Here is a 25713-nt window from a genome sequence, read left to right as displayed (position 1 = left end):
CATACCTGTCTATAGAGAAGAGGTAACATACCTGTCTATAGAGAAGAGGTAACATACCTGTCTATAGAGAAGAGGTAACATACCTGTACTACATACCTGTCTATAGAGAAAAGGTAACATACCTGTACTACATACCTGTCTATAGAGAAGAGGTAACATACCTGTACTACATACCTGTCTATAGAGAAGAGGTAACATACCTGTCTATAGAGAAGAGGTAACATACCTGTCTATAGAGAAAAGGTAACATACCTGTACTACATACCTGTCTATAGAGAAGAGGTAACATACCTGTACTACATACCTGTCTATAGAGAAGAGGTAACATACCTGTCTATAGAGAAGAGGTAACATACCTGTACTACATACCTGTCTATAGAGAAGAGGTAACATACCTGTCTATAGAGAAGAGGTAACATACCTGTCTATAGAGAAAAGGTAACATACCTGTACTACATACCTGTCTATAGAGCAGAGGTAACATACCTGTACTACATACCTGTCTATAGAGAACAGGTAACATACCTGTCTATAGAGAAGAGGTAACATACCTGTACTACATACCTGTCTATTGAGAAGAGGTAACATACCTGTACTACATACCTGTCTATAGAGAAGAGGTAACATACCTGTACTACATACCTGTCTATAGAGAAGAGGTAACATACCTGTACTACATACCTGTCTATAGAGAAGAGGTAACATACCTGTACTACATACCTGTCTATAGAGAAGAGGTAACATACCTGTACTACATACCTGTCTATAGAGAAGAGGTAACATACCTGTACTACATACCTGTCTATAGAGAAGAGGTAACATACCTGTACTACATACCTGTCTATAGAGAAGAGGTAACATACCTGTACTACATACCTGTCTATAGAGAAGAGGTAACATACCTGTACTACATACCTGTCTATAGAGAAGTACTACATACCTGTCTATAGAGAAGAGGTAACATACCTGTACTACATACCTGTCTGTAGAGAAGAGGTAACATGCCTGTCTATAGAGAAGAGGTAACATACCTGTACTACATACCTGTCTATAGAGAAGAGGTAACATACCTGTCTATAGAGAAGAGGTAACATACCTGTACTACATACCTGTCTATAGAGAAGAGGTAACATACCTGTACTACATACCTGTCTATAGAGAAGAGGTAACATACCTGTACTACATACCTGTCTATAGAGAAGAGGTAACATACCTGTACTACATACCTGTCTGTAGAGAAGAGATAACATACCTGTACTACATACCTGTCTGTAGAGAAGAGGTAACATACCTGTACTACATACCTGTCTATAGAGAAGAGGTAACATACCTGTCTATAGAGAAGAGGTAACATACCTGTCTATAGAGAAGAGGTAACATACCTGTACTACATACCTGTCTATAGAGAAGAGGTAACATACCTGTACTACATACCTGTCTATAGAGAAGAGGTAACATACCTGTACTACATACCTGTCTATAGAGAAGAGGTAACCTACCTGTACTACATACCTGTCTATAGAGAAGAGGTAACATACCTGTACTACATACCTGTCTATAGAGAAGAGGTAACATACCTGTACTACATACCTGTCTGTAGAGAAGAGGTAACATACCTGTACTACATACCTGTCTATAGAGAAGAGGTAACATACCTGTCTATAGAGAAGAGGTAACATACCTGTCTATAGAGAAGAGGTAACATACCTGTACTACATACCTGTCTATAGAGAAGAGGTAACATACCTGTACTACATACCTGTCTATAGAGAAGAGGTAACATACCTGTACTACATACCTGTCTATAGAGAAGAGGTAACCTACCTGTACTACATACCTGTCTATAGAGAAGAGGTAACATACCTGTACTACATACCTGTCTATAGAGAAGAGGTAACATACCTGTACTACATACCTGTCTGTAGAGAAGAGGTAACATACCTGCACTACATACCTGTCTATAGAGAAGAGGTAACATACCTGTACTACATACCTGTCTATAGAGAAGAGGTAACATACCTGTACTACATACCTACCTGAACTCTGGAGCTCTGTCAGAGTAACCATCAGGTTCTTGTGTATATAGATTTATGCTAAATGTAAAAAATAAATCCAGCTCATGTGCCACATCTTGTAATTACAGTGTGTGTGTGTGTGTGTGTGTGTGTGTGTGTGTGTGTGTGTGTGTGTGTGTGTGTGTGTGTGTGTGTGTGTGTGTGTGTGTGTCCGTGTGTCCGTGTGTCCGTGTGTCCGTGTGTCCGTGTGTCCGTGTGTGCGTGTCTGTGTCTGTGTCTGTGTCTGTGTCTGTGTGTCCGTGTGTCCGTGTGTGTGTGTCCGTCTGTCTGTCTGTCCGTCCCAGGCTGAACTTCACTCTGAGACACATGGACATATCCTGCGAGGCCTACGACCATTTCCGCCACTGTCTGTGTGAGATGCAGGAGCTGAGGGACGGACGGACATGCTTCACTGTGGAGCAGGTCACCCCCTCCTTCCCACAGTGCCTGCTGTATGAGCGCATAGAGCAACTGGTGAGAGACACTTTCACATACACACTTTACTGAACCTAGAAAACCCCTGTTCAACAGTATGTTTCTAGTACTATATCCTAAACCCCTACCCAACAGAATGTTTCTAGTACTATATCCTAAACCCCTATCCAACAGAATGTTTCTAGTACTATATCCTAAACCCAACAGAATGTTTCTAGTACTATATCCTAAACCCAACAGAATGTTTCTAGTACTATATCCTAAACCCAACAGAATGTTTCTAGTACTATATCCTAAACCCAACAGAATGTTTCTAGTACTATATCCTAAACCCCTATCCAACAGAATGTTTCTAGTACTATATCCTAAACCCAACAGAATGTTTCTAGTACTATATCCTAAACCCAACAGAATGTTTCTAGTACTATATCCTAAACCCAACAGAATGTTTCTAGTACTATATCCTAAACCCAACAGAATGTTTCTAGTACTATATCCTAAACCCAACAGAATGTTTCTAGTACTATATCCTAAACCCAACAGAATGTTTCTGGTACTATATCCTAAACCCAACAGAATGTTTCTAGTACTATATCCTAAACCCAACAGTATGTTTCTAGTACTATATCCTAAACCCAACAGAATGTTTCTAGTACTATATCCTAAACCCAACAGGATGTTTCTAGTACTATATCCTAAACCCAACAGTATGTTTCTAGTACTATATCCTAAACCCAACAGTATGTTTCTAGTACTGTATCCTAAACCCCTATTCAACAGAATGTTTCTAGTACTATATCCTAAACCCAACAGTATGTTTCTAGTACTGTATCCTAAACCCAACAGAATGTTTCTAGTACTATATCCTAAACCCAACAGAATGTTTCTAGTACTATATCCTAAACCCAACAGAATGTTTCTAGTACTATATCCTAAACCCAACAGTATGTTTCTAGTACTATATCCTAAACCCAACAGTATGTTTCTAGTACTATATCCTAAACCCAACAGAATGTTTCTAGTACTATATCCTAAACCCAACAGTATGTTTCTAGTACTATATCCTAAACACAACAGAATGTTTCTAGTACTATATCCTAAACCCAACAGAATGTTTCTAGTACTATATCCTAAACCCCTATCCATCAGAATGTTTCTAGTACTATATCCTAAACAACTATCCAACAGAATGTTTCTAGTACTATATCCTAAACCCCTGTTCAACAGTATGTTTCTAGTACTGTATCCTAAACCCCTGTTCAACAGTATGTTTCTAGTACTATATCCTAAACCCAACAGAATGTTTCTAGTACTATATCCTAAACCCAACAGAATGTTTCTAGTACTATATCCTAAACCCAACAGAATGTTTCTAGTACTATATCCTAAACCCAACAGAATGTTTCTAGTACTATATCCTAAACCCCTATCCAACAGAATGTTTCTAGTACTATATCCTAAACCCAACAGAATGTTTCTAGTACTGTATCCTAAACCCAACAGAATGTTTCTAGTACTATATCCTAAACCCCTATCCAACAGAATGTTTCTAGTACTATATCCTAAACCCAACAGAATGTTTCTAGTACTATATCCTAAACCCAACAGAATGTTTCTAGTACTATATCCTAAACCCCTATCCAACAGTATGTTTCTAGTACTGTATCCTAAACCCAACAGAATGTTTCTAGTACTATATCCTAAACCAAACAGAATGTTTCTAGTACTATATCCTAAACCCCTATCCAACAGAATGTTTCTAGTACTATATCCTAAACCCAACAGAATGTTTCTAGTACTATATCCTAAACCCCTATCCAACAGAATGTTTCTAGTACTATATCCTAAACCCAACAGAATGTTTCTAGTACTATATCCTAAACCCCTATCCAACAGAATGTTTCTAGTACTATATCCTAAACCCAACAGAATGTTTCTAGTACTATATCCTAAACCCCTGTTCAACAGTATGTTTCTAGTACTATATCCTAAACCCAACAGAATGTTTCTAGTACTATATCCTAAACCCAACAGAATGTTTCTAGTACTATATCCTAAACCCCTATCCAACAGAATGTTTCTAGTACTATATCCTAAACCCAACAGAATGTTTCTAGTACTATATCCTAAACCCCTATCCAACAGAATGTTTCTAGTACTATATCCTAAACCCAACAGAATGTTTCTAGTACTATATCCTAAACCCCTATCCAACAGAATGTTTATAGTACTATATCCTAAACCCAACAGAATGTTTCTAGTACTATATCCTAAACCCAACAGTATGTTTCTAGTACTATATCCTAAACCCAACAGAATGTTTCTAGTACTATATCCTAAACACAACAGAATGTTTCTAGTACTATATCCTAAACCCAACAGAATGTTTCTAGTACTATATCCTAAACCCCTATCCATCAGAATGTTTCTAGTACTATATCCTAAACAACTATCCAACAGAATGTTTCTAGTACTATATCCTAAACCCCTGTTCAACAGTATGTTTCTAGTACTATATCCTAAACCCAACAGAATGTTTCTAGTACTATATCCTAAACCCAACAGAATGTTTCTAGTACTATATCCTAAACCCAACAGAATGTTTCTAGTACTATATCCTAAACCCCTATCCAACAGAATGTTTCTAGTACTATATCCTAAACCCAACAGAATGTTTCTAGTACTGTATCCTAAACCCCTATCCAACAGTATGTTTCTAGTACTGTATCCTAAACCCAACAGAATGTTTCTAGTACTATATCCTAAACCAAACAGAATGTTTCTAGTACTATATCCTAAACCCCTATCCAACAGAATGTTTCTAGTACTATATCCTAAACCCAACAGAATGTTTCTAGTACTATATCCTAAACCCCTATCCAACAGAATGTTTCTAGTACTATATCCTAAACCCAACAGAATGTTTCTAGTACTATATCCTAAACCCCTATCCAACAGAATGTTTCTAGTACTATATCCTAAACCCAACAGAATGTTTCTAGTACTATATCCTAAACCCCTGTTCAACAGTATGTTTCTAGTACTATATCCTAAACCCAACAGAATGTTTCTAGTACTATATCCTAAACCCAACAGAACGTTTCTAGTACTATATCCTAAACCCCTATCCAACAGAATGTTTCTAGTACTATATCCTAAACCCAACAGAATGTTTCTAGTACTATATCCTAAACCCCTATCCAACAGAATGTTTATAGTACTATATCCTAAACCCAACAGAATGTTTCTAGTACTATATCCTAAACCCCTATCCAACAGAATGTTTATAGTACTATATCCTAAACCCAACAGAATGTTTCTAGTACTATATCCTAAACCCCTATCCAACAGAATGTTTCTAGTACTATATCCTAAACCCAACAGAATGTTTCTAGTACTATATCCTAAACCCCTATCCAACAGAATGTTTATAGTACTATATCCTAAACCCAACAGAATGTTTCTAGTACTATATCCTAAATCCAACAGTATGTTTCTAGTACTATATCCTAAACCCCTATCCAACAGAATGTTTCTAGTACTATATCCTAAACCCAACAGAATGTTTATAGTACTATATCCTAAACCCAACAGAATGTTTCTAGTACTATGTCCTAAATCCAACAGTATGTTTCTAGTACTATATCCTAAACCCCTATCCAACAGAATGTTTCTAGTACTATATCCTAAACCCAACAGAATGTTTATAGTACTATATCCTAAACCCAACAGAATGTTTCTAGTACTATATCCTAAACCCAACAGAATGTTTCTAGTACTATATCCTAAACCCCTGTCCAACAGAATGTTTCTAGTACTATATCCTAAACCCCTATCCAACAGAATGTTTCTAGTACTATATCCTAAACCCAACAGAATGTTTCTAGTACTATATCCTAAACCCAACAGAATGTTTCTAGTACTATATCCTAAACCCAACAGAATGTTTCTAGTACTATATCCTAAAGCCAACAGAATGTTTCTAGTACTATATCCTAAACCCAACAGAATGTTTCTAGTACTATATCCTAAACCCAACAGAATGTTTCTAGTACTATATCCTAAACCCAACAGGATGTTTCTAGTACTATATCCTAAACCCAACAGAATGTTTCTAGTACTATATACTAAACCCCTATCCAACATAATGTTTCTAGTACTATATCCTAAACCCAACATAATGTTTCTAGTACTATATCCTAAACACAACAGAATGTTTCTAGTACTATATCCTAAACCCAACAGAATGTTTCTAGTACTATATCCTAAACCCAACAGAATGTTTCTAGTACTATATCCTAAACCCAACAGAATGTTTCTAGTACTATATCCTAAACACAACAGAATGTTTCTAGTACTATATCCTAAACCCAACAGAATGTTTCTAGTACTATATCCTAAACCCAACAGAATGTTTCTAGTACTATATCCTAAACCCAACAGAATGTTTCTAGTACTATATCCTAAACCCAACAGAATGTTTCTAGTACTATATCCTAAAGCCAACAGAATGTTTCTTGTACTATATCCTAAACCCAACAGAATGTTTCTAGTACTATATCCTAAACCCAACAGAATGTTTCTAGTACTATATCTTAAACACAACAGAATGTTTCTAGTACTATATCCTAAACCCAACAGAATGTTTCTAGTACTATATCCTAAACCCCTATCCAACAGAATGTTTCTAGTACTATATCCTAAACCCAACAGAATGTTTCTAGTACTATATCCTAAACCCAACAGAATGTTTCTAGTACTATATCCTAAACCCAACAGAATGTTTCTAGTACTATATCCTAAACCCAACAGAATGTTTCTAGTACTATATCCTAAACCCAACAGAATGTTTCTAGTACTATATCCTAAACCCCTATCCAACAGAATGTTTCTAGTACTATATCCTAAACCCAACAGAATGTTTCTAGTACTGTATCCTAAACCCCTATCCAACAGTATGTTTCTAGTACTGTATCCTAAACCCAACAGAATGTTTCTAGTACTATATCCTAAACCAAACAGAATGTTTCTAGTACTATATCCTAAACCCCTATCCAACAGAATGTTTCTAGTACTATATCCTAAACCCAACAGAATGTTTCTAGTACTATATCCTAAACCCCTATCGAACAGAATGTTTCTAGTACTATATCCTAAACCCAACAGAATGTTTCTAGTACTATATCCTAAACCCCTATCCAACAGAATGTTTCTAGTACTATATCCTAAACCCAACAGAATGTTTCTAGTACTATATCCTAAACCCCTGTTCAACAGTATGTTTCTAGTACTATATCCTAAACCCAACAGAATGTTTCTAGTACTATATCCTAAACCCAACAGAATGTTTCTAGTACTATATCCTAAACCCCTATCCAACAGAATGTTTCTAGTACTATATCCTAAACCCAACAGAATGTTTCTAGTACTATATCCTAAACCCCTATCCAACAGAATGTTTATAGTACTATATCCTAAACCCAACAGAATGTTTCTAGTACTATATCCTAAACCCCTATCCAACAGAATGTTTCTAGTACTATATCCTAAACCCAACAGAATGTTTCTAGTACTATATCCTAAACCCCTATCCAACAGAATGTTTCTAGTACTATATCCTAAACCCAACAGAATGTTTCTAGTACTATATCCTAAACCCCTATCCAACAGAATGTTTATAGTACTATATCCTAAACCCAACAGAATGTTTCTAGTACTATATCCTAAATCCAACAGTATGTTTCTAGTACTATATCCTAAACCCCTATCCAACAGAATGTTTCTAGTACTATATCCTAAACCCAACAGAATGTTTATAGTACTATATCCTAAACCCAACAGAATGTTTCTAGTACTATGTCCTAAATCCAACAGTATGTTTCTAGTACTATATCCTAAACCCCTATCCAACAGAATGTTTCTAGTACTATATCCTAAACCCAACAGAATGTTTCTAGTACTATATCCTAAACCCAACAGAATGTTTCTAGTACTATATCCTAAACCCCTATCCAACAGAATGTTTCTAGTACTATATCCTAAACCCAACAGAATGTTTCTAGTACTATATCCTAAACCCCTATCCAACAGAATGTTTATAGTACTATATCCTAAACCCAACAGAATGTTTCTAGTACTATATCCTAAACCCCTATCCAACAGAATGTTTATAGTACTATATCCTAAACCCAACAGAATGTTTCTAGTACTATATCCTAAACCCCTATCCAACAGAATGTTTCTAGTACTATATCCTAAACCCAACAGAATGTTTCTAGTACTATATCCTAAACCCCTATCCAACAGAATGTTTATAGTACTATATCCTAAACCCAACAGAATGTTTATAGTACTATATCCTAAATCCAACAGTATGTTTCTAGTACTATATCCTAAACCCCTATCCAACAGAATGTTTCTAGTACTATATCCTAAACCCAACAGAATGTTTATAGTACTATATCCTAAACCCAACAGAATGTTTCTAGTACTATGTCCTAAATCCAACAGTATGTTTCTAGTACTATATCCTAAACCCCTATCCAACAGAATGTTTCTAGTACTATATCCTAAACCCAACAGAATGTTTATAGTACTATATCCTAAACCCAACAGAATGTTTCTAGTACTATATCCTAAACCCAACAGAATGTTTCTAGTACTATATCCTAAACCCCTGTCCAACAGAATGTTTCTAGTACTATATCCTAAACCCCTATCCAACAGAATGTTTCTAGTACTATATCCTAAACCCAACAGAATGTTTCTAGTACTATATCCTAAACCCAACAGAATGTTTCTAGTACTATATCCTAAACCCAACAGAATGTTTCTAGTACTATATCCTAAAGCCAACAGAATGTTTCTAGTACTATATCCTAAACCCAACAGAATGTTTCTAGTACTATATCCTAAACCCAACAGAATGTTTCTAGTACTATATCCTAAACCCAACAGGATGTTTCTAGTACTATATCCTAAACCCAACAGAATGTTTCTAGTACTATATACTAAACCCCTATCCAACAGAATGTTTCTAGTACTATATCCTAAACCCAACATAATGTTTCTAGTACTATATCCTAAACACAACAGAATGTTTCTAGTACTATATCCTAAACCCAACAGAATGTTTCTAGTACTATATCCTAAACCCAACAGAATGTTTCTAGTACTATATCCTAAACCCAACAGAATGTTTCTAGTACTATATCCTAAACACAACAGAATGTTTCTAGTACTATATCCTAAACCCAACAGAATGTTTCTAGTACTATATCCTAAACCCAACAGAATGTTTCTAGTACTATATCCTAAACCCAACAGAATGTTTCTAGTACTATATCCTAAACCCAACAGAATGTTTCTAGTACTATATCCTAAAGCCAACAGAATGTTTCTTGTACTATATCCTAAACCCAACAGAATGTTTCTAGTACTATATCCTAAACCCAACAGAATGTTTCTAGTACTATATCTTAAACACAACAGAATGTTTCTAGTACTATATCCTAAACCCAACAGAATGTTTCTAGTACTATATCCTAAACCCCTATCCAACAGAATGTTTCTAGTACTATATCCTAAACCCAACAGAATGTTTCTAGTACTATATCCTAAACCCAACAGAATGTTTCTAGTACTATATCCTAAACCCAACAGAATGTTTCTAGTACTATATCCTAAACCCAACAGAATGTTTCTAGTACTATATCCTAAACCCAACAGAATGTTTCTAGTACTATATCCTAAACCCCTATCCAACAGAATGTTTCTAGTACTATATCCTAAACCCAACAGAATGTTTCTAGTACTGTATCCTAAACCCCTATCCAACAGTATGTTTCTAGTACTGTATCCTAAACCCAACAGAATGTTTCTAGTACTATATCCTAAACCAAACAGAATGTTTCTAGTACTATATCCTAAACCCCTATCCAACAGAATGTTTCTAGTACTATATCCTAAACCCAACAGAATGTTTCTAGTACTATATCCTAAACCCCTATCCAACAGAATGTTTCTAGTACTATATCCTAAACCCAACAGAATGTTTCTAGTACTATATCCTAAACCCCTATCCAACAGAATGTTTCTAGTACTATATCCTAAACCCAACAGAATGTTTCTAGTACTATATCCTAAACCCCTATCAAACAGAATGTTTATAGTACTATATCCTAAACCCAACAGAATGTTTCTAGTACTATATCCTAAATCCAACAGTATGTTTCTAGTACTATATCCTAAACCCCTATCCAACAGAATGTTTCTAGTACTATATCCTAAACCCAACAGAATGTTTATAGTACTATATCCTAAACCCAACAGAATGTTTCTAGTACTATGTCCTAAATCCAACAGTATGTTTCTAGTACTATATCCTAAACCCCTATCCAACAGAATGTTTCTAGTACTATATCCTAAACCCAACAGAATGTTTATAGTACTATATCCTAAACCCAACAGAATGTTTCTAGTACTATATCCTAAACCCAACAGAATGTTTCTAGTACTATATCCTAAACCCCTGTCCAACAGAATGTTTCTAGTACTATATCCTAAACCCCTATCCAACAGAATGTTTCTAGTACTATATCCTAAACCCAATAGAATGTTTCTAGTACTATATCCTAAACCCCTATCCAACAGAATGTTTCTAGTACTATATCCTAAACCCAACAGAATGTTTCTAGTACTATATCCTAAACCCAACAGAATGTTTCTAGTACTATATCCTAAACCCAACAGAATGTTTCTAGTACTATATCCTAAACCCAACAGAATGTTTCTAGTACTATATCCTAAACCCAACAGAATGTTTCTAGTACTATATCCTAAACCCCTATCCAACAGAATGTTTCTAGTACTATATCCTAAACCCAACAGAATGTTTCTAGTACTGTATCCTAAACCCCTATCCAACAGTATGTTTCTAGTACTGTATCCTAAACCCAACAGAATGTTTCTAGTACTATATCCTAAACCCCTATCCAACAGAATGTTTCTAGTACTATATCCTAAACCCAACAGAATGTTTCTAGTACTATATCCTAAACCCCTATCCAACAGAATGTTTATAGTACTATATCCTAAACCCAACAGAATGTTTCTAGTACTATATCCTAAACCCCTATCCAACAGAATGTTTCTAGTACTATATCCTAAACCCCTATCCAACAGAATGTTTCTAGTACTATATCCTAAACCCAACAGAATGTTTCTAGTACTATATCCTAAACCCAACAGAATGTTTCTAGTACTATATCCTAAACCCAACAGAATGTTTCTAGTACTATATCCTAAACCCCTATCCAACAGAATGTTTATAGTACTATATCCTAAACCCAACAGAATGTTTCTAGTACTATATCCTAAATCCAACAGTATGTTTCTAGTACTATATCCTAAACCCCTATCCAACAGAATGTTTCTAGTACTATATCCTAAACCCAACAGAATGTTTATAGTACTATATCCTAAACCCAACAGAATGTTTCTAGTACTATGTCCTAAATCCAACAGTATGTTTCTAGTACTATATCCTAAACCCCTATCCAACAGAATGTTTCTAGTACTATATCCTAAACCCAACAGAATGTTTATAGTACTATATCCTAAACCCAACAGAATGTTTCTAGTACTATATCCTAAACCCAACAGAATGTTTCTAGTACTATATCCTAAACCCCTGTCCAACAGAATGTTTCTAGTACTATACCCTAAACCCCTATCCAACAGAATGTTTCTAGTACTATATCCTAAACCCAACAGAATGTTTCTAGTACTATATCCTAAACCCAACAGAATGTTTCTAGTACTATATCCTAAACCCAACAGAATGTTTCTAGTACTATATCCTAAAGCCAACAGAATGTTTCTAGTACTATATCCTAAACCCAACAGAATGTTTCTAGTACTATATCCTAAACCCAACAGAATGTTTCTAGTACTATATCCTAAACCCAACAGGATGTTTCTAGTACTATATCCTAAACCCAACAGAATGTTTCTAGTACTATATACTAAACCCCTATCCAACAGAATGTTTCTAGTACTATATCCTAAACCCAACATAATGTTTCTAGTACTATATCCTAAACACAACAGAATGTTTCTAGTACTATATCCTAAACCCAACAGAATGTTTCTAGTACTATATCCTAAACCCAACAGAATGTTTCTAGTACTATATCCTAAACCCCTATCCAACAGAATGTTTCTAGTACTATATCCTAAACCCAACAGTATGTTTCTAGTACTATATCCTAAACCCAACAGAATGTTTCTAGTACTATATCCTAAACCCAACAGAATGTTTCTAGTACTATATCCTAAACACAACAGAATGTTTCTAGTACTATATCCTAAACCCAACAGAATGTTTCTAGTACTATATCCTAAACCCAACAGAATGTTTCTAGTACTATATCCTAAACCCAACAGAATGTTTCTAGTACTATATCCTAAACCCAACAGAATGTTTCTAGTACTATATCCTAAAGCCAACAGAATGTTTCTTGTACTATATCCTAAACCCAACAGAATGTTTCTAGTACTATATCCTAAACCCAACAGGATGTTTCTAGTACTATATCCTAAACCCAACAGAATGTTTCTAGTACTATATACTAAACCCCTATCCAACAGAATGTTTCTAGTACTATATCCTAAACACAACAGAATGTTTCTAGTACTATATCCTAAACCCAACAGAATGTTTCTAGTACTATATCTTAAACACAACAGAATGTTTCTAGTACTATATCCTAAACCCAACAGAATGTTTCTAGTACTATATCCTAAACCCCTATCCAACAGAATGTTTCTAGTACTATATCCTAAACCCAACAGAATGTTTCTAGTACTATATCCTAAACCCAACAGAATGTTTCTAGTACTATATCCTAAACCCAACAGAATGTTTCTAGTACTATATCCTAAACCCAACAGAATGTTTCTAGTACTATATCCTAAACCCAACAGAATGTTTCTAGTACTATATCCTAAACCCCTACCCAACAGAATGTTTCTAGTACTATATCCTAAACCCAACAGTATGTTTCTAGTACTGTATCCTAAACCCAACAGAATGTTTCTAGTACTATATCCTAAACCCAACAGAATGTTTCTAGTACTATATCCTAAACCCAACATAATGTTTCTAGTACTATATCCTAAACCCAACAGTATGTTTCTAGTACTATATCCTAAACCCAACAGAATGTTTCTAGTACTATATCCTAAACCCCTACCCAACAGAATGTTTCTAGTACTATATCCTAAACCCAACAGAATGTTTCTAGTACTATATCCTAAACCCCTACCCAACAGAATGTTTCTAGTACTATATCCTAAACCCAACAGAATGTTTCTAGTACTATATCCTAAACCCAACAGAATGTTTCTAGTACTATATCCTAAACCCCTACCCAACAGAATGTTTCTAGTACTATATCCTAAACCCCTATCCAACAGAATGTTTCTAGTACTATATCCTAAACCCAACAGAATGTTTCTAGTACTATATCCTAAACCCCTACCCAACAGAATGTTTCTAGTACTATATCCTAAACCCAACAGAATGTTTCTAGTACTATATCCTAAACCCAACAGAATGTTTCTAGTACTATATCCTAAACCCCTACCCAACAGAATGTTTCTAGTACTATATCCTAAACCCAACAGTATGTTTCTAGTACTATATCCTAAACCCAACAGAATGTTTCTAGTACTATATCCTAAACCCAACAGAATGTTTCCAGTACTATATCCTAAATCCAACAGTATGTTTCTAGTACTATATCCTAAACTCAACAGAATGTTTCTAGTACTATATCCTAAACCCAACAGAATGTTTCTAGTACTATATCCTAAACCCAACAGAATGTTTCTAGTACTATATCCTAAACCCAACAGAATGTTTCTAGTACTATATCCTAAACCCAACAGAATGTTTCTAGTACTATATCCTAAACCCAACAGAATGTTTCTAGTACTATATCCTAAAGCCAACAGAATGTTTCTTGTACTATATCCTAAACCCAACAGAATGTTTCTAGTACTATATCCTAAACCCAACAGGATGTTTCTAGTACTATATCCTAAACCCAACAGAATGTTTCTAGTACTATATACTAAACCCCTATCCAACAGAATGTTTCTAGTACTATATCCTAAACCCAACAGAATGTTTCTAGTACTATATCTTAAACACAACAGAATGTTTCTAGTACTATATCCTAAACCCAACAGAATGTTTCTAGTACTATATCCTAAACCCCTATCCAACAGAATGTTTCTAGTACTATATCCTAAACCCAACAGAATGTTTCTAGTACTATATCCTAAACCCAACAGAATGTTTCTAGTACTATATCCTAAACCCAACAGAATGTTTCTAGTACTATATCCTAAACCCAACAGAATGTTTCTAGTACTATATCCTAAACCCAACAGAATGTTTCTAGTACTATATCCTAAACCCCTACCCAACAGAATGTTTCTAGTACTATATCCTAAACCCAACAGTATGTTTCTAGTACTGTATCCTAAACCCAACAGAATGTTTCCAGTACTATATCCTAAACCCAACAGAATGTTTCTAGTACTATATCCTAAACCCAACATAATGTTTCTAGTACTATATCCTAAACCCAACAGTATGTTTCTAGTACTATATCCTAAACCCAACAGAATGTTTCTAGTACTATATCCTAAACCCCTACCCAACAGAATGTTTCTAGTACTATATCCTAAACCCAACAGAATGTTTCTAGTACTATATCCTAAACCCCTACCCAACAGAATGTTTCTAGTACTATATCCTAAACCCAACAGAATGTTTCTAGTACTATATCCTAAACCCAACAGAATGTTTCTAGTACTATATCCTAAACCCCTACCCAACAGAATGTTTCTAGTACTATATCCTAAACCCAACAGAATGTTTCTAGTACTATATCCTAAACCCAACAGAATGTTTCTAGTACTATATCCTAAACCCCTACCCAACAGAATGTTTCTAGTACTATATCCTAAACCCAACAGTATGTTTCTAGTACTATATCCTAAACCCAACAGAATGTTTCTAGTACTATATCCTAAACCCAACAGAATGTTTCCAGTACTATATCCTAAATCCAACAGTATGTTTCTAGTACTATATCCTAAACTCAACAGAATGTTTCTAGTACTATATCCTAAACCCAACAGAATGTTTCTAGTACTATATCCTAAACCCAACATAATGTTTCTAGTACTATATCCTAAACCCAACAGTATGTTTCTAGTACTATATCCTAAACCCAACAGAATGTTTCTAGTACTATATCCTAAACCCCTACCCAACAGAATGTTTCTAGTACTATATCCTAAACCCAACAGAATGTTTCTAGTACTATATCCTAAACCCCTACCCAACAGAATGTTTCTAGTACTATATCCTAAACCCAACAGAATGTTTCTAGTACTATATCCTAAACCCAACAGAATGTTTCTAGTACTATATCCTAAACCCCTACCCAACAGAATGTTTCTAGTACTATATCCTAAACCCAACAGAATGTTTCTAGTACTATATCCTAAACCCAACAGAATGTTTCTAGTACTATATCCTAAACCCCTACCCAACAGAATGTTTCTAGTACTATATCCTAAACCCAACAGTATGTTTCTAGTACTATATCCTAAACCCAACAGAATGTTTCTAGTACTATATCCTAAACCCAACAGAATGTTTCCAGTACTATATCCTAAATCCAACAGTATGTTTCTAGTACTATATCCTAAACTCAACAGAATGTTTCTAGTACTATATCCTAAACCCAACAGAATGTTTCTAGTACTATATCCTAAACCCAACAGAATGTTTCTAGTACTATATCCTAAACCCAACAGTATGTTTCTAGTACTATATCCTAAATCCAACAGTATGTTTCTAGTACTATATCCTAAACTCAACAGAATGTTTCTAGTACTATATCCTAAACCCAACAGAATGTTTCTAGTACTATATCCTAAACCCAACAGTATGTTTCTAGTACTATATCCTAAACCCAACAGAATGTTTCTAGTACTATATCCTAAACCCCTGTCCAACAGAATGTTTCTAGTACTATATCCTAAACCCCTATCCAACAGAATGTTTCTAGTACTATATCCTAAACCCAACAGAATGTTTCTAGTACTATATCCTAAACCCAACAGAATGTTTCTAGTACTATATCCTAAACCCAACAGAATGTTTCTAGTACTATATCCTAAACACAACAGAATGTTTCTAGTACTATATCCTAAACCCAACAGAATGTTTCTAGTACTATATCCTAAACACAACAGAATGTTTCTAGTACTATATCCTAAAGCCAACAGAATGTTTCTAGTACTATATCCTAAACCCAACAGAATGTTTCTAGTACTATATCCTAAACCCAACAGAATGTTTCTAGTACTATATCCTAAACCCAACAGAATGTTTCTAGTACTATATCCTAAACCCAACAGGATGTTTCTAGTACTATATCCTAAACCCAACAGAATGTTTCTAGTACTATATCCTAAACCCAACAGAATGTTTCTAGTACTATATCCTAAACCCAACAGAATGTTTCTAGTACTATATCCTAAACCCAACAGAATGTTTCTAGTACTATATCCTAAAGCCAACAGAATGTTTCTAGTACTATATCCTAAACCCCTATCCAACAGAATGTTTCTAGTACTATATCCTAAACCCAACAGAATGTTTCTAGTACTATATCCTAAACCCAACAGAATGTTTCTAGTACTATATCCTAAACCCAACAGAATGTTTCTAGTACTATATCCTAAACCCAACAGAATGTTTCTAGTACTATATCCTAAACCCAACAGAATGTTTCTAGTACTATATCCTAAACCCCTATCCAACAGAATGTTTCTAGTACTATATCCTAAACCCAACAGAATGTTTCTAGTACTATATCCTAAACCCAACAGTATGTTTCTAGTACTATATCCTAAACCCAACAGAATGTTTCTAGTACTATATCCTAAACCCAACAGAATGTTTCTAGTACTATATCCTTATATTTCCACTATACTGTGAGACTGGGGGCTCTCAGCTATCACAATGGCAAATCTACTCAGCTATCACAATGGTAAATCTACTCAGCTATTACAATGGCAAATCTACTCAGCTATCACAATGGTAAATCTACTCAGCTAGCACAATGGCAAATCTACTCAGCTAGCACAATGGCAAATCTACTCAGCTAGCACAATGGCAAATCTACTCAGCTAGCACAATGGCAAATCTACTCAGCTATCACAATGGCAAATCTACTCAGCTATCACAATGGCAAATCTACTCAGCTAGCACAATGGCAAATCTACTCAACTATCACAATGGTAAATCTACTCAGCTATTACAATGGCAAATCTACTCAGCTAGCACAATGGCAAATCTACTCAGCTATCACAATGGTAAATCTACTCAGCTATTACAATGGCAAATCTACTCAGCTATCACAATGGTAAATCTACTCAGCTAGCACAATGGCAAATCTACTCAGCTATCACAATGGTAAATCTACTCAGCTAGCACAATGGCAAATCTACTCAGCTAGCACAATGGCAAATCTACTCAGCTATCACAATGGCAAATCTACTCAGCTATCACAATGGCAAATCTACTCAGCTAGCACAATGGCAAATCTACTCAGCTAGCACAAAGGTAAATCTACTCAGCTATCACAATGGCAAATCTACTCAGCTATTACAATGGTACATCTACAAAGCTAACACAAAGAAAAATCTACTAAGCTAACACATTGGTATATCTACAAAGCTTAACACAATGGTACATCTTAGCGCTGGGGGAAGCACTATAGGTCCAGGGTGGAAATATTTTGGCTATTTTCAACAGCCGGAATTATGAGCGCAATAGCGGGCGGTGGCGCGAAAGGGCTGGGTTTTAATGACCCCCTCACTGGCCAATCAGAACGTGTTGTAGGTGTGTTGAGGCATGACCCCCCTCACTGGCCAATCAGAACGTGTTGTAGGTGTGTTGAGGCATGACCCCCTCACTGGCCAATCAGAACGTGTTGTTGGTGTGTTGAGGCATGACCCCCTCACTGGCCAATCAGAACGTGTTGTAGGTGTGTTGAGGCATGACCCCCTAACTGGCCAATCAGAACTTGTTGTTGGTGTGTTGAGGCATGACCCCCTCACTGGCCAATCAGAACGTGTTGTAGGTGTGTTGAGGCATGACCCCCTCACTGGCCAATCAGAACGTGTTGTAGGTGTATTGAGGCATGACCCCCTCACTGGCCAATCAGAACGTGTTGTAGGTGTGTTGAGGCATGACCCCCTCACTGGCCAATCAGAACGTGCTGTAGGTGTGTTGAGGCATGACCCCCTCACTGGCCAATCAGAACGTGTTGTAGGTGTGTTGAGGCATGACCCCCTCACTGGCCAATCAGAACGTGTTGTAGGTGTGTTGAGGCATGACCCCCTCACTGGCCAATCAGAACGTGTTGTAGGTGTGTTGAGGCATGACCCCAATTCCAATGTTCGACTTTCTCTTTTTCAGGAGTTGTGGAAAGTGACAACGGTGCCTGTCTAACCCTCTGAGGAGCTGACCTGCTCCTAGACCTGCTCCTAGACCTGCTCCTTAGACCTGCTCCTGGACCTGCTCCTAGACCTGCTCCTAGACCTGCTCCTAGACCTGCTCCTTAGACCTGCTCCTAGACCTGCTCCTAGACCTGCTCCTAGACCTGCTCCTGGACCTGCTCCTAGACCTGCTCCTTTGACCTGCTCCTAGACCTGCTCCTAGACCTGCTCCTGGACCTGCTCCTGGACCTGCTCCTAGACCTGCTCCTAGACCTGCTCCTAGACCTGCTCCTAGACCTGCTCCTAGACCTGCTCCTCGACCTGCTCCTAGACCTGCTCCCTAGACCTTCTCCGTGGAGTATTCTGATCTTAGACCTGCCCCATGGAGTTTTCTGATCTTAGACCTAGTGTTTTCGGAGCCTCTTGTGGTCAGTGTTGAGAAGGTATTGATAAAACATATAGATGGTTGAGTGAACTAATAGCAGTCATTTTAATCAGGGCAGCTGGACAGCAGTGAACAAAGACACTAGGGATGATCTCTGGAAATGAACTCACTTGTTAAATGAGATGTTTTTAAGCTCAGACCAGGGGTTGTGATATATATATTCACTATATTCTCATTTACTTGCTGTTGGATTGAAGTGAACTGGTAAAATGGGACAGCCCCATAACCTCTGAATGTTGTAAGTGTAAATGATGAGTGATCAGGTCAACACTGACCTGGGATGCATCCCAAATGGTATCATATCCTCAATAAAGTGCACTACTTTAGACCAGAGCCCTATGGACCCTGGTCTAGAGCCCTATGGACCCTGGTCTAGAGCCCTATGGACCCTGGTCTAGAGCCCTGTGGACCCTGGTCTAGAGCCCTGTGGACCCTGGTCTAGAGCCCTGTGGACCCTGGTCTAGAGCCCTGTGGACCCTGGTCTAGAGCCCTGTGGACCCTGGTCTAGAGCCCTGTGGACCCTGGTCTAGAGCCCTATGGACCCTGGTCTAAAGCCCTGTGGACCCTGGTCTAGAGCCCTGTGGACCCTGGTCTAGAGCCCTGTGGACCCTGGTCTAGAGTCCTATGGACCCTGGTCTAGAGCCCTATGGACCCTGGTCTAGAGCCCTATGGACCCTGGTCTAGAACCCTATGGACCCTGGTCTAGAGCCCTGTGGACCCTGGTCTAGAGCCCTATGGACCCTGGTCTAGAGCCCTATGGACCCTGGTCTAGAGCCCTGTGGACCCTGGTCTAGAGCCCTATGGACCCTGGTCTAGAGCCCTATGGACCCTGGTCTAGAGCCCTGTGGACCCTGGTCTAGAGCCCTATGGACCCTGGTCTAGAGCCCTGTGGACCCTGGTCTAGAGCCCTGTGGACCCTGGTCTAGAGCCCTGTGGACCCTGGTCTAGAGCCCTATGGACCCTGGTCTAGAGCCCTATGGACCCTGGTCTAGAGCCCTATGGACCCTGGTCTAGAGCCCTATGGACCCTGGTCTAGAGCCCTGTGGACCCTGGTCTAGAGCCCTGTGGACCCTGGTCTAGAGCCCTGTGGACCCTGGTCTAGAGCCCTGTGGACCCTGGTCTAGAGCCCTATGGACCCTGGTCCAGAGCCCTGTGGACCCTGGTCTAGAGCCCTGTGGACCCTGGTCTAGAGCCCTGTGGACCCTGGTCTAGAGCCCTGTGGACCCTGGTCTAGAGCCCTATGGACCCTGGTCTAGAGCCCTGTGGACCCTGGTCTAGAGCCCTGTGGACCCTGGTCTAGAGCCCTGTGGACCCTGGTCTAGAGCCCTGTGGACCCTGGTCTAGAGCCCTGTGGACCCTGGTCTAGAGCCCTGTGGACCCTGGTCTAGAGCCCTGTGGACCCTGGTCTAGAGCCCTGTGGACCCTGGTCTAGAGCCCTATGGACCCTGGTCTAGAGCCCTGTGGACCCTGGTCTAGAGCCCTGTGGACCCTGGTCTAGAGCCCTGTGGACCCTGGTCTAGAGCCCTGTGGACCCTGGTCTAGAGCCCTATGGACCCTGAAACAGTGCACTATATAGGGACCAGAGTCCTATGGGACACTACCTTAATGTCTGTTTATAACTTATAAGACATTATTAAATAGCTTGTTAACAATTGAGTAAATAAACCGTTTATCAATCAGTATTTTCTAAGTTCATGTATTTAATAAAATAAACTACCTAATAATGTTTATAAGAGCTTTATAAGCAGACATATAGTGTTAGTAGTGTGTGTATATTGATACGAGACCACAGCACTGTTTATTTCACAATTATTCAAAATGACTAAATAAAATACAAGTTATTGATTTATTTCAACAAAAAATGTCCACTTTGTCATGTCAACAGCTGAGGCATGGAGCCACTCTCAAATTCATAGACAGAGCTACGACTGACCGTCTATGAGAGCAGAATGATGGTTTTAACTGTGTTTTCAGGCTATACAGTGTTTGTTTACAATGACATTCTTTACACACAGTGGAGGATAACAAGCTTATCTGATCCGGTAAGACAGTTAAGCTCCTCAGTCATAAGTGTTATCCGTCAATATATACAGTTCGCTCCAAAAGTATTGGGACAGTGACATGTTTTGTTGTTGTTCCGGCTCTGTACCCCCAACACTTTTGGATTTGAAATGGTACAATGACTTATGAGATTAAAGTTCAGACTGTCAGCTTTAATTTGAGTGTATTTTCATCCATATCAGGTGAACCATTTAGAAATGACAGCGCTTGTTGTAAATAGTCCCCCCCCCCCCCCCCCCCCCCCCCCATTTGAAGGGACAAAGTATTGGGACAGATCCACTGGTGTATTAAACTATTAAAGAGGATATTTGGGCCCATATTCACAGCACCCATTGACTACATCAAGCTTGTAAATCCTATAAATACAAATAGAATGTTTCTAAACATGGATGTTACCATGGTTACAGATCATCCTGAATGAATCATGAATATTGATGAGTTGAGGAAGTCGGAGACATACATATCAACCCCCCCCCCCCCCAAAAGGAATGATAACTTCCTGTTACCATGTGTGTGTTCTGTACATAGGACTAATCAAACTAGAAACTGAAACAAGTTGCAGGGTTTTAGTTGAGCCACTAGACAGGAGGGTGTTTCAATAATATAACCCTGGTGAGACAAATGCATTGGACTCGTTTTTCAGCATCCTGTTGTGAAATGGAAGTGTTTGATTCTAGAAATGAACCAATGCAATAGCCCAGAGTGACCTGCAGGGGGAGCTCTGTGTGTTCTGTACAGAAATTAACTAATGCCATACCCCAGAGTGACCTGCAGGGGGAGCTATGTGTGTTCTGTACAGAAATTAACTAATGCCATACACCAGAGTTACCTGCAGGGGGAGCTATGTGTGTTCTGTACAGAAATTAACTAATGCCATACACCAGAGTTACCTGCAGGGGGAGCTATGTGTGTTCTGTACAGAAATTAACTAATGCCATACACCAGAGTGACCTGCAGGGGGAGCTATGTGTGTTCTGTAAAGAAATTAACTAATGCCATACACCAGAGTGACCAGCAGGGGGAGCTATGTGTGTTCTGTAAAGAAATTAACTAATGCCATACCCCAGAGTGACCTGCAGGGGGAGCTATGTGTGTTCTGTACAGAAATTAACTAATGCCATACACCAGAGTTACCTGCAGGGGGAGCTATGTGTGTTCTGTACAGAAATTAACTAATGCCATACACCAGAGTGACCTGCAGGGGGAGCTATGTGTGTTCTGTACAGAAATTAACTAATGCCATACACCAGAGTTACCTGCAGGGGGAGCTATGTGTGTTCTGTACAGAAATTAACTAATGCCATACCCCAGAGTGACCAGCAGGGGGAGCTATGTGTGTTCTGTAAAGAAATTAACTAATGCCATACCCCAGAGTGACCAGCAGAGGGAGCTCTGTGTTCCTCTCTTAAGTTATCGTCGGATGTGGGCAGGCTGTCTATTCCTCTGGTGTATTTGTATTTATTATGGATCCCCATTAGTTCCTGCCAAGGCAGCAGATACTCTTCCTGGGGTTTATTATGGATCCCCATTAGTTCCTGCCAAAGCAGAAGCTACTCTTCCTGGGGTTTATTATGGATCCCTATTAGTTCCTGCCAAGGCAGCAGCTACTCTTCCTGGGGTTTATTATGGATCCCCATTAGTTCCTGCCAAGGCAGCAGCTACTCTTCCTGGGGTTTATTATGGATCCCCATTAGTTCCTGCCAAGGCAGCAGCTACTCTTCCTGGGGTTTATTATGGATCCCCATTAGTTCCTGCCAAGGCAGCAGCTACTCTTCCTGGGCTTTATTATGGATCCCCATTAGTTCCTGCCAAGGCAGCAGCTACTCTTCCTGGGGTTTATTATGGATCCCCATTAGTTCCTGCCAAGGCAGCAGCTACTCTTCCTGGGGTTTATTATGGATCCCCATTATTTCCTGCCAAGGCAGCAGCTACTTTTCCTGGGGTTTATTATGGATCCCCATTAGTTCCTGTCAAGGCAGCAGCTACTCTTCCTGGGGTTTATTATGGATCCCCATTAGTTCCTGCCAAGGCAGCAGCTACTCTTCCTGGGGTTTATTATGGATCCCCATTAGTTCCTGTCAAGGCAGCAGCTACTCTTCCTGGGGTTTATTATGGATCCCCATTATTTCCTGCCAAGGCAGCAGCTACTCTTCCTGGGGTTTATTATGGATCCCCATTAGTTCCTGTCAAGGCAGCAGCTACTCTTCCTGGGGTTTATTATGGATCCCCATTAGTTCCTGCCAAGGCAGCAGCTACTCTTCCTGGGGTTTATTATGGATCCCCATTAGTTTCTGCCAAGGCAGCAGCTACTCTTCCTGGGGTTTATTATGGATCCCCATTAGTTCCTGCCAAGGCAGCAGCTACTCTTCCTGGGGTTTATTATGGATCCCCATTAGTTCCTGCCAAGGCAGCAGCTACTCTTCCTGGGGTTTATTATGGATCCCCATTAGTTCCTGCCAAGGCAGCAGCTACTCTTCCTGGGGTTTATTATGGATCCCCATTAGTTCCTGCCAAGGCAGCAGCTACTCTCCCTGGGGTTTATTATGGATCCCCATTAGTTCCTGCCAAGGCAGCAGCTACTCTTCCTGGGGTTTATTATGGATCCCCATTAGTTCTTGCCAAGGCAGCAGCTACTCTCCCTGGGGTTTATTATGGATCCCCATTAGTTCTTGCCAAGGCAGCAGCTACTCTTCCTGGGGTTTATTATGGATCCCCATTAGTTCTTGCCAAGGCAGCAGCTAGTCTTCCTGGGCTTTATTATGGATCCCCATTAGTTCCTGCCAAGGCATCAACTACTCTTCCTGGGGTTTATTATGGATCCCCATTAGTTCTTGCCAAGGCAGCAGCTAGTCTTCCTGGGCTTTATTATGGATCCCCATTAGTTCCTGCCAAGGCATCAACTACTCTTCCTGGGGTTTATTATGGATCCCCATTAGTTCTTGCCAAGGCAGCAGCTAGTCTTCCTGGGCTTTATTATGGATCCCCATTAGTTCCTGCCAAGGCATCAACTACTCTTCCTGGGGTTTATTATGGATCCCCATTAGTTCTTGCCAAGGCAGCAGCTAGTCTTCCTGGGCTTTATTATGGATCCCCATTAGTTCCTGCCAAGGCATCAACTACTCTTCCTGGGGTTTATTATGGATCCCCATTAGTTCTTGCCAAGGCAGCAGCTAGTCTTCCTGGGCTTTATTATGGATCCCCATTAGTTCCTGCCAAGGCATCAACTACTCTTCCTGGGGTTTATTATGGATCCCCATTAGTTCTTGCCAAGGCAGCAGCTAGTCTTCCTGGGCTTTATTATGGATCCCCATTAGTTCCTGCCAAGGCATCAACTACTCTTCCTGGGGTTTATTATGGATCCCCATTAGTTCTTGCCAAGGCAGCAGCTACTCTCCCTGGGGTTTATTATGGATCCCCATTAGTTCCTGCCAAGGCAGCAGCTACTCTTCCTGGGGTTTATTATGGATCCCCATTAGTTCCTGCCAAGGCAGCAGCTACTCTTCCTGGGGTTTATTATGGATCCCCATTAGTTCCTGCCAAGGCAGCAGCTACTCTTCCTGGGGTTTATTATGGATCCCCATTATTTCCTGCCAAGGCAGCAGCTACTCTTCCTGGGGTTTATTATGGATCCCCATTAGTTCCTGCCAAGGCAGCAGCTACTCTTCCTGGGGTTTATTATGGATCCCCATTAGTTCCTGCCAAGGCAGCAGCTACTCTTCCTGGGGTTTATTATGGATCCCCATTAGTTCCTGTCAAGGCAGCAGCTACTCTTCCTGTGCTATATTATGGATCCCCATTAGTTCCTGCCAAGGCAGCAGCTACTCTTCCTGGGGTTTATTATGGATCCCCATTAGTTCCTGCCAAGGCAGCAGCTACTCTCCCTGGGCTTTATTATGGATCCCCATTAGTTCCTGCCAAGGCAGCAGCTACTCTTCCTGTGCTTTATTATGGATCCCCATTAGTTCCTGCCAAGGCAGCAGCTACTCTTCCTGGGGTTTATTATGGATCCCCATTAGTTCCTGCCAAGGCAGCAGCTACTCTTCCTGGGGTTTATAATGGATCCCCATTATTTCCTGCCAAGGCAGCAGCTACTCTCCCTGGGCTTTATTATGGATCCCCATTAGT

At 39.2% G+C, this 25713-nt stretch overlaps 1 protein-coding gene across 2 annotated transcripts in view; it reads left to right on the top strand.

Annotated features, from left to right (window-relative positions):
• The window catches only part of LOC135554810 (methyltransferase-like protein 22), a 47967-nt gene extending 26228 nt beyond the window's left edge, over positions 1-21739 (top strand). For both annotated transcript variants that reach the window (XM_064987252.1, XM_064987251.1), the window contains exons 9-10: positions 2360-2528; positions 19063-21739. In XM_064987252.1, the coding sequence (XP_064843324.1) occupies positions 2360-2528; positions 19063-19095 (202 nt within the window). In that variant the 3' untranslated portion in view covers positions 19096-21739. The remainder of the gene's footprint in view (positions 1-2359; positions 2529-19062) is intronic.
• Positions 21740-25713: the final 3974 nt, after the last annotated feature.

The sequence above is a fragment of the Oncorhynchus masou genome, chromosome 14 (assembly GCF_036934945.1).
Source record: "Oncorhynchus masou masou isolate Uvic2021 chromosome 14, UVic_Omas_1.1, whole genome shotgun sequence".
Taxonomy (NCBI): Eukaryota; Metazoa; Chordata; class Actinopteri; order Salmoniformes; family Salmonidae; genus Oncorhynchus; species Oncorhynchus masou.
Note: the sequence above shows the minus strand (reverse complement) of the source record. Positions and strands in the feature narration are given on the sequence as shown.